The 10356-nt window shown below is 47.6% G+C and overlaps 1 protein-coding gene across 2 annotated transcripts in view; it reads left to right on the top strand.

Moving 5' to 3' along the window:
• LOC119442876 (uncharacterized) overlaps window positions 1-10356 on the top strand; it is a 209041-nt gene that overhangs the window by 132079 nt on the left and 66606 nt on the right. For both annotated transcript variants that reach the window (XM_049662429.1, XM_037707921.2), the window contains exons 5-6: window positions 8221-8472; window positions 9827-9984. In XM_049662429.1, coding sequence (XP_049518386.1) covers window positions 8221-8472; window positions 9827-9984 — 410 coding nt within the window. The remainder of the gene's footprint in view (window positions 1-8220; window positions 8473-9826; window positions 9985-10356) is intronic.

Raw genomic sequence — 10356 nt, 5'->3', positions numbered from 1 at the left:
TGAGGTTGTCTTATGAACAGTGCTGGTGGCTCGTGTAACTTCGGAGAGAATGGAAGAGAGAAAGACCTTGCCACGGTCGCCGAGGATAACGCGTGGTGCTCCATGGCGTAAAAAGATGCTTTGCAGGAAAAGGTCAGCAACTTCAGAAGCTGTGCCAGAATGTAGAGAAGCTGTCTCAGCATAGCGAGCGAGGTGTTCAACAGCTGTCACATTCCAGCGATTACAGTTGGCGGTCAGGAGAAGCACGTACATGGCTACTCCGACGACCTCAAAGGGGGAGGCAGGACAAGGGAGGGGTTGAAGGAGCCCAGCGGGAGCAGATGGACGTTGTTTGCTGTGTTGACAAGGCACGCAAGAGGCGATATATATACTTGACCACGGTAGAGGAGAGGCCAGGCCAAAAGAACCGGCTTCGGATTCTGCCATAAGGATTGTGATATAGCCGTTACGGTGGCTAGATGGGTAGGTGTGCCGACCGGCGCCTCTGGAGCGTAGTTCACCGCTTCTCCGCGTCATGACGCAAAATTGGCGCTGCGGTCAGTAGAACGGTTCCGCAGCGCGCGTCGTCTGGTACAGGGGGCTGGCGGACTGGCGGCGAGCAAAAAAAAAAATAATAAAGGCCGTATTGGAATAGTTGTATGTCGTCTGTTCGTATCAGTTTCAAAGGTGAAGAGCTCCGCATCTCTCGTACTGTTTGTAAGTTCCTAAGCGATGTGGAATGTTCCAGCTCGGAAAAATGACCGGCGAGATTAGCGGCGGCGTTGCTCCACCAATCAAGACCACCAAGGAGACCTACTGCTTCGCTTCGAACTGCAAATCGGGCTCTAAACTTGTGACAAAGACAGCGGAATTGTTACACTGTCTGACAGCGGAAATGTTCACCCCGAGCTGCTTAGTAGCTTGCTCAGTATCGGTACGGTGGCTAGATTGTATCGGCGACGTTAATGAGCAAGCGGTACACCGAAAAGCGTACGTCCATGAGCTCCTCGACGTTGGAAATTTTCAAGCCGCACATGAGGTGCTCAGCGCCTGCGCATTGAGCACCCCCGTGTGCTACAGGGAAAAGAAAAGTGATTCTAGGCTGATATTCTATATAGCAGCCTATGTAGCAAGGAAGTTCCTGCAAAGAACCAAGTGCTCCGATTGCTCAGGGACATTACTAAATTCAACAGAATGAGTAGGTCAGGGCTGTTGCTCCCTTCTGAAGCACTAAAAAAACTGGTAGCATCGCTCGAAGACGCCTTCAAGCTGTGCTTCAGTTTAAATGAGTTACGAAGGAACAGTGTATCGCCGACTTTGCATCCTTTCTGCAGCTGAATCCCCCGAATTTGATCGGCTGTAAGCGGCACAAGAAAGAGCTCACAAACGATGTTGTGAAGTTCTATTCAATTATACGCGCTTACTTTCTTGTCAAGGGCAATAACATGGCGCGCGAAAGCAACAGGGAGAAGAAGAATCACCTGAAGTGGAGGCGTGTGCTGTGAATAATGTTGTGATGTGGTGGACCAACGTTGCGGCCTTGCTGGCGCTAGGCTATTTATGTTGGTGCGTTTGCTGACTCAAGTTACGAGAGCGTTTCTTGTATTTTAAATATATTCACGAATTTAGCCCAAGACGTATTACTCTATTTTATTACAATGAAACAGTGAACCATATGCACTTACCAACACAATTCTTCTCGCACCAATTTAGATACCGTAACTGACGCAGCAATAAAACAATAGCTGGATTTCTCGAAATTGAAACATTAGAACTCGCTAAATATCATGTAAACACGGTTCCACATACCGTATAAAACCATTGCAGTATTGTTTTATGCATGGAAAAAATGCATTTACGTCTTTAATGCAATGGGCTGGAGCGCTGCGTTTATATCAATAAATGTGACCGATTGCCAAGCTGGAAAATTTACTTCAGCATTTCGTTTTTTCTGACTAGACGACAACAACAAGTTCCTCATTCTGGCTTGGCCTACACTGCTCAGAACGGTATTATAACGTGCACTTCAAAGATACAATCAGAGGCAAGCGATACTATCAGACACGCAGCTCGTCTACACAGCGCAGCCGCCGTTGCGCGCCGCTGAACCGTTCTACTGTCCGCAGCGCCAATTTTGCGTCATGATGCGGAGAAGTGGTGAACTACGCTCGGTCGGCACACCTACCCATCTAGCCACCGTATCGCCGTGAAAAGCTTGTAAAACATCGCTTTGCAGAGAACCGGGAGTGACGGGGACCACTTTGTTGCCATCGGGGGGATAAATGTAACGGCATAGGGCCCCTTTGTGTAACTTGAAGGTCAAGTTGTCGACGCATACGGGTGTTTGGGGGAATCGCTAAGGCGGTCAAGAATAGTCCGACATTATGGGTCTGCATGCTGGTATATATATATATATATATATATATATATATATATATATATATATATATATATACCTTTTTGTCGCATCATCACGCTTTGCATTTGTGCGCTGCAACAAAAGGAGGCATTGGTACAAGTGCCTCGGGTTGAAGAAATAATTGCAAGTGGTACCAAGGAAGGTCATTTCAGTGCGTACTACGAAAACTGAGTGCCAGCAGTGTTTTTAGTTAAAGAGTAGTAAATAAAGGATTTCCTTTTTGCGATGCATTATTACAGACCGATAAAAAGACAATGCGTTCAGACGTGTTAAAAACAGCAGATTTAGCACATTCCAAACATATGCCTGTTTTTCATTCTAGGTCATACATAAAGACATATACATAAAAAAAATTATATGTTTTTATTGAGGCACCCCTTTTCGAAAGTACTTTGGATTAGTTTTGACTACCTGGGGTTTCTTTAACGTGCACGTAACTCTAAGCACACGAGTGTTTTTTTTTTTTTTTTTTTTTTTTTGCATTTCGCCCTCATCGATATCCACAGGGCGACCGCGGTCGTGTAGCACTGTTGGCGCTATTTGGCCATCATTGGCTCTTGTGCCATAAACACCCAATAAAATCATCATCATCTATGAATCGTCGAGAGAGAGTGCCAGTAAAATGTTTTGACTTCTGCAAGAAAAAAGCTACTTGTGCGCTTTCAACAACAAAATACAATTATCAAAAAAAAAGAAAGAAGAAAGAAAGAAAGAAAGAAAGAAAGAAAGAAAGAAAGAAAGAAAGAAAGAAAGCCTCTTGCGATGACAATGTGGAAGCCGCGTACGCATAAAAGGCGTAGGTCTAGGACGCTACGCACAATAATTACAACAGAAATGGTGCGTGCACGAGCTGGAAGCACTTATTTCTACTGGCACTGTGGCAAGGTGGAAGCGTAGTATGTAGGTACCTATTCAACCACAACTTCTCCATCAATAATCGTAAAGAGGCACACTGCAGGAGTCTCCGGACGCACACAATGAAGCAGTGTTCGAACCAGTCTGTAACATCCGCAAGAATGTGATAATGTGGCTCAAATTGACTTCGCAAGGTTTGACAAAGCTGGACACGGTTTATACCCCATTTGGATTCCATTTCAATGCGATTCACTTTGCTTCCCTTTTCCTGAAGGAAGCAGTCGGCACAAAAATCTTCGCCTGACAAAAGATTCCGACACCCTGCGGTGTAGTCATTATAAAGAGAAGAACAAAGGTTCGCTCAAATGGAATACATTCATTGCAAGTAGAAGAAAGACGAACTCCGAATGATAATTGTACCAAGCTCTCAGACCTAAAATTCAGATTCAGCACATTTAGAAACATTTGTAAAGGCGTCTAAAGAAATTACGTTTGCAGCAATTTCTAACTCCGAAAGGCCATTAGCATACGGCTACTGCCAAGATCACCATCCCCGCTAAGCACCATCAAAGCAGTGTGTGTTCTGAGGAGGAGGAGGAGGAGGAACAAACTTTTATTTAAACCAGCAGTTTAGCTGGCTGGGCCTAGGCCTCCCACGTGGGGACATCGAGGTCTTGCCTCTTCGCCGCCTCGCAGGCTTGCTGGGTAGCCCAGAGTTGGTCGTCGAGTTGGGAGCTGCGCAGGGCGGCGTGCCATCTCGACGAGAGGGTCACGGTATTATTTGTCGGATATTGGTTTTTACATTCCCATAGCATGTGGGGAAGCGATGCTGCCTCAGTCTTACAGACCTTGCAAATGTTACTAGGGTAGGTGTCCGGGTAGATCCTGTGGTAACGTGTTAGTGAGGGGTACGTGTTTGTCTGTAACAGGCGAAGGGTGGTTGCCTGTGCTCTGTTTAGCTTGTGATGAGGGATGGGGAAGGTTCTTCTGTTGAGATAGAATGATTTCGTGAGGTCGTTGTAGCTGGTGAGGCGATCGCGTTCCGCGGGTGCACCTGCGCTGTCTCCGGCACGGTTGACAAGGCCTCGTGCTACGGAGTGAGCGACCTCGTTGAGGTTGGTGAGGTGCGGATGTACGTCGCCAGCGTGCGCTGGGAACCAGACGAGAGTGATTTGCTTCTCAAGTGAGTGAGGGGCTTGGTTTAGGATGCGTAGCGCTTGTTTTGAAATACGACCTTTGATGTAATTGCTGATTGCCGTGCGGGAATCGCTCACGATGGTATGGCAGTCCGGATCAAGGGTGGCCAGGGCGATGGCCACTTCCTCGGCCGTCTCGGCGTTTTGGGTTACGATGCTGGCGGCATGTTTGAGCGAGCTGCTTACTGTGGTAGCCGCGGCGAAGCGGTGCCCGTCTTGATATTCAGCTGCGTCGACGAAGGTGACGCCCGTGGTGTCGCCATAGGCTTTAATGAGGGAGGCAGCCCTTGCCTTCCGACGTTCTTTATTGTAGTCCGGATGCATGTTTTTGGGAATAGGGTCGGCATGTAGCCAAGTCTGTACGTCGCGTGGAATTGGGTATTTGTCTCCATGTTGACGGTGGTAGGTGATGCCGAGTTTAGTTAGAATGTGCCGGCCCGTTTCTGTGAGGGTGAGACGCTCCAGATGAGACCGACGCTGTGCTTCGATTAATTCGTCAAGGGTGTTATGGAGTCCTAATTGGAGTAGAAATTCAGTGCTGGTGTTGTTCGGCAGTCCTAAGGCTAGCTTGTAGGCGCCGCGTATAATGATGTCCAATTTAGTCTTTTCTGCTTTGTACCAATTATGGAAGGCGGCGACGTATGTGATGTGACAGATGACGAACTACTGAACAAGACTGAACAAGACTGAACTGTTCTGACAAAACATTTTTTTTTAAATATGAGATTTTTTTCGTCAGACAAAATTACAAAATATGCATACACAGACAAGGTGAGAAGTCATTGGCAATTGCAGTGGTTTTCTTCCCATTGGGTGATTGCAGTCTGCTTTTCAACTAAATGTACGCTCTTAAGTTTCACGTGGCACAATAAAAAATGTAATGAACAGAAATAAAAATAAAACGTTAACGATCCAAGAACAAAGCACGTGTACGCACACTTCATGTATATATACAGGGTGTCCCAGCTATCACGCGGCACGATTTAAAAAAAGAGGAACGGCGTTACGCGAAGCAAAGCTAGTGCGTATTGTTTCCAGTGCAGTGGAGTAGCCGCCAGTAATTTTTACGTAACTGAGATTTATTAGGTAATTGTAATTAATTATCTAATTTGAGAAGTACTGTTCTAATTATCAAAGTGTCAATGAAAAAATTGTAGAGCAACATGAAAAACTCCGGATACAGCTTTCTGTTGCTCAGTACGGGCTGCATAAAAGTGTTTTTCCGAGTGTGAAAGAAGCCCGCGAATACACGCAAAGTGCCTCGAGCGGCCAGTCGTGCGGCAATTATGCGTGTATTCGCGGGCTCCTTTCACACTCGGAAAAACACATTTATGTAGCACGTATTGAGCAACAGAAAGCTGTATCGCCAGTTTTTCATGTTGCTCTACAATTTTTTCATTGACACTTTGATAATTAGAACAGTACTTCTCAAAATAGATAATTAATTACAATTACCTAATAAATCTCAGTTACGTAAAAATTACTGGCGGCTACTCCACTGCACTGGAAACAATACGCACTAGCTTTGCTTCGCGTAACGCCGTTCCTCTTTTTTAAATCGTGCTGCGTGATAGCTGGGACACCCTGTATATTGGCCGGCTTGCAGTAGTTCAAACACACACATTGCACGACACAATAATTGCTGTTAGCGCACAGACGTCTGCGGGTGAGTCGTGCAGCGCTTGAACTGTAAATTGTGTGAGCATGTGAATTCTTTTTACATGTAACACTAAACATACGTGCAACACTCTAACAGCACAAAAACATCGAATGCTTAGAAACAACTCTGCGCGAATTCGTTGTTGTTATACCAAGTATAAGGGACACTCGAGACGTGTTCTCGCTGTTGCATCTGCCGTCCTGTCCCGGACGGCAGTTGCATACGGGATTTCCCGCGCCATGTGTCAAAGATCACGCGGTGCACTGTGGTTGCCAGGACGCGAGCATGGGAAAGTGAGGCGAGAAGGCTAGTGCCTTGATACACGTTGACTTACCACGTGCACCAGTGCAGTGTTGGACGTCACTTAATGTACTGAATTCCGTAGGCGCGGCACAGCTTAGATGGTGGAAGGAACGCTAGCACGGAACGTTCACGTTGGGAGAAGCGCACTTGATGACCGCCTGCTGCAGGCGCTGCTCCTCACTTCAACGTTGTGACAACGACTGCTCGCGGTCATCTAATGAGCTCTGGGATACTTTAGTGATTCTATTCTAATGCTATTAGTGTGTCACGCTTGGCCAGTGGTCTTATAGCGGTGATCCGCCCGCGTTATCATCGGGATCGGCCGGCCGTGAACGGTTGATGATAAGAAATGGAAGAGAATCGAGTGAAAGGAATCCTAACATTATACTGGCCTTGTTCATGTCTGTCTTTGGACACGTGGCACCACGTGCGTTATTAAGCGAATTTTTGTGACAATATGTACTATCCATAAATTTACGAGCCTTGGTCCGACCTTCGGGCGAAACTGCAATTTTTCCCGATCGGTTGCTACATTACTTATTGCAGATTTACCCGTGAAGTTGCCATTTGTTTCTCTGACTGTGGTGTTGGCAATGAGGCTACGTAGAAAGCCAACCGTTACCGCCGTAGGCTTGCCTGAACTAGCCTTGTCCGAGCATCAGCACTGCACATGCCACATAAATTGGTTGCTAGGGGTCGCAGAAGCTAGTGTTGTCCGCGAACGCCAGCAGCTGACATGGCAGGGCACTGGGTGTGTGTTTGCCCCAGTGATAATACCTTATTGGAAGAATTTCGATATAGAAAAGAGACTTACTTTGAGGCGTTAAAGAACGCACGTAGTTTGCCGCGCAGTCAATAATAAAAAAGGCGGCATCTCCGAAAACTACGCAATGTAGTTACGCAACGCAGTTACGAAAATGCACAAGCTGTCTTGTGGGAATATTGTGCGCAATGACGTCAGCATCTCCCGCCGGAGAAATACCTAATAGCCTGCACAGCCATTTTTATGGGTACGAATCAAACGTAATGCTGTGTCTCGTAAATTATACAGTGAGAAAATGCTTTGTTTTAAAAGCCGACGTAAGGGGTATTGCTACATTTCGCTAATGTTGCGTAGGGACTAACGCGGTTCGCAGAGAGTTGAGAAGAGAAGATCGAGCGTTACCGAGAAGGATATATAGGGCGGAAGTGCTGCGGTCCGAACACCATTTGAAGTTGTTGTTGTTGTTGTTGTAGCCTCAAAACTCCTTTGCTGGTGCGAGCTGAAGCAGTTGGATTTTCTTCTTTCTTCATTCTTCTTTTTTCTTACGCGTCCTCATGGCTGCCTCCAACATGCTCTCAAATAAAAAATAAAGAAAATAAATTCGCAGAGAGCTGCGAAGCTTTCAGAGGCCACACTTCAGCACACAGCGAGAAATTTTTATGGTCAATTTTCAGAAGGTACTGGATGCGACACCAATCGCGGCGCATTCCTTTCTTCTGTCGCTTGTATCACATGTAGCTGTAATTAAGAAGACGTGAGTAATATTGTGGGTTCTTGCCGGCGAATAAGCACTGCGAGTTAGCACTTGTTCTTCGTACCCTCCCTCGTGATTTGTGTTGATTTGCACTACTTTATGTTGCAAGTATGTACAACACACCAGGCCTTCAAAAGGTTTTGCTACGTGATGATGATCACTTTCTGTTGTTGCGAGACACGACTGGGCCGCCTTGGTGATGACTGCGGCATTAACAGTGGTTCACTGCAAAAGACAGCAAAGAAAGTCAAGAGGAAGTATTATAGTGGCCTCTATTGTGTCTTTCCGCAGAGCAAGAATGACAGTTCTGAGTTGTCATCGATGACCGAGGGCTCTCCGCCGCTTCCCACGTCCGCGCGGGGGCCGGAGCAGCGGACGAGCGGCGACATCAGTGCGGCCCTGGCATTCTCCCAGCGGCTGCAATGCACCGAGTGCGTCCAATGCGCCCTCATGGAGGACGCCGTGCAGCGTTTGGAGGCCAGCCGAAGGGAGGCAGGACTGAAGCTGCGTAGTTACGAAGCGCAGATCCGCTCGCTGCAGCAGGCGAGTTCCTATATATATATATCCCAAAACACGTTGTAGCCGCAACAGCATCAGTACTCTGTTTATCGTGGCAAAATTATCGGAAATCTTGGACCAGATGAAGTGTGTTAATATCGACTTTCAGAAGGTTTTCAGGAGTTTTCAGGAAAGCTGATGTCGTCTAACCTTACCTGGTAGTGAAATGCCTATGTGCAGGATTGGAAAATAAACACCTCCCTGCGTTGTGGGCTTGCGCTGTGCAGAACTCTTTTGTTTCTTTATTATTATTTGTGCGCCAATGCATACTAGCACCACGAGGTGCTGCCATAGGCCAGTAGATCACTAGTATCAGGATTGCTTCAGATGCGGAGTTAGCGTTTGAAGATTGCCTACCGAACAGCTCTGCAGTGGCGGCCAGGAGCGCGATGCCATGCCGGTATACACAAGATAGCTCTTTGTGTGGTTAGTCCAATTAATATGGCTAATTTAGTATTTACATTGAAAGATTTCACCGCTAAGAGATCAAGGACATTAGACGAAAGACGCACACTAGAAAGTCTTGCGCTCTTAAATGCTCCAGTCTCATTCAGGTTTAACTTCTTTTATTATAGGAACCAACCTTCACACATAAAGATTTTTGTAGCTCACATTTTTTTTTCCAAACAAGCGGATTTCTTTCATATGGACAAGGCCCGTTAATTTATTTTCTGTCCTGACTGAACTTTATTATGAATATGAATAAGGGGCGACGTACTTCCACGTCCCCTTTATTGGCACGAATAATTTAATGAAGCATAGAAAAACCGTCACGAATAGTGTCAGCGCCCGGTGCTTCCTTTCGAAATGGGAGCGTTATGAAACGGTATATGCTATCCACCGCAAAGAAGCAAGCCATCAGTGGATTCTTTGGACGCTACGGATGAAGGTGCAAATTCTCCGCCTCTCACCTCAAAGAACACAAAAAAAGAAGACAAAAAAATAAAAAAAGTTAAAATGTGCGCAAAAGATTTGAAGAAATGAAAACAGCCTGAGAGCTGGAAAGGTCTTTCCCGAGCGTCGTGATCCTCAATTTTCAACGCTCGCACCCGCATGGGTCAGTGAGGAAAGCGGATGACCGTACAACAGCAGCGGTATAGCAGCAGATCAGCGGTAGTTCGGCGGAGCCCCAACGAGGGGGGCTCTCATCATTTGCGCGAGCGGCCGTGCAGTTGGCGCGAACGCTTCGTCAACTCGGCTACGGCGTTGCCCGCGGGTCGCCGGCGTCGTCGCCGGGCGCGCTACCCGAGAGTGTGTGGGCGTGCGCAAGCGACACAGTTTCTCAACGGTGCGTCCGTTGGGCTTGGCCAGCCGCCCTCTCACTCTCCCGGTTTCGCAGGCGTGCTGCTCGGCGGAGGCGACGCTGCGTGACGAGAAGGCGCTGCACGCCGTGACGCGCCAGGAGCTGGGCCGGGTACTGGACCGGCTCAAGTTCTACACGGGCTCCAGGATCGCCGCCCCCTCCTCCTCGTCGTCGGCAGCGCTCAAAGACTACAGGTGTGTGTGCCACGCCGCACCGGTGCCTGGGTTCCGCTTTCGGCGCTAACCAGTGCTGCTGCACAAGGATGGACAATCGTCGGGTAACTGTGGTATGATTATGGCACACGCTACAACAGCACATAGTTGTGCTGCTGGAACACGAGGTCGGGGGTTCGATTCTCGATCGTAGCGGCCGCGTTTCGATGGGAGTGGAATTCCAGGAGGCTCGTGTACTTAGATTTAGGTGGGCGTTAAAGAAATCGAGGTGGTCGAAATTAATCCGGAGCCCTCCTCCACTACGGCATCCCTCATTACCCACCGTGCACCCCTCCCCACCCCGCCAGCATCGGCACGTTTAGAGAAAAGAAAAAAGCGATAAATGAGGTCAAC

This window comes from Dermacentor silvarum, chromosome 2 (genome assembly GCF_013339745.2).
Source record: "Dermacentor silvarum isolate Dsil-2018 chromosome 2, BIME_Dsil_1.4, whole genome shotgun sequence".
In the NCBI taxonomy this organism is placed as follows: domain Eukaryota; kingdom Metazoa; phylum Arthropoda; class Arachnida; order Ixodida; family Ixodidae; genus Dermacentor; species Dermacentor silvarum.
This window is presented reverse-complemented; position numbering and strand designations above follow the sequence as displayed.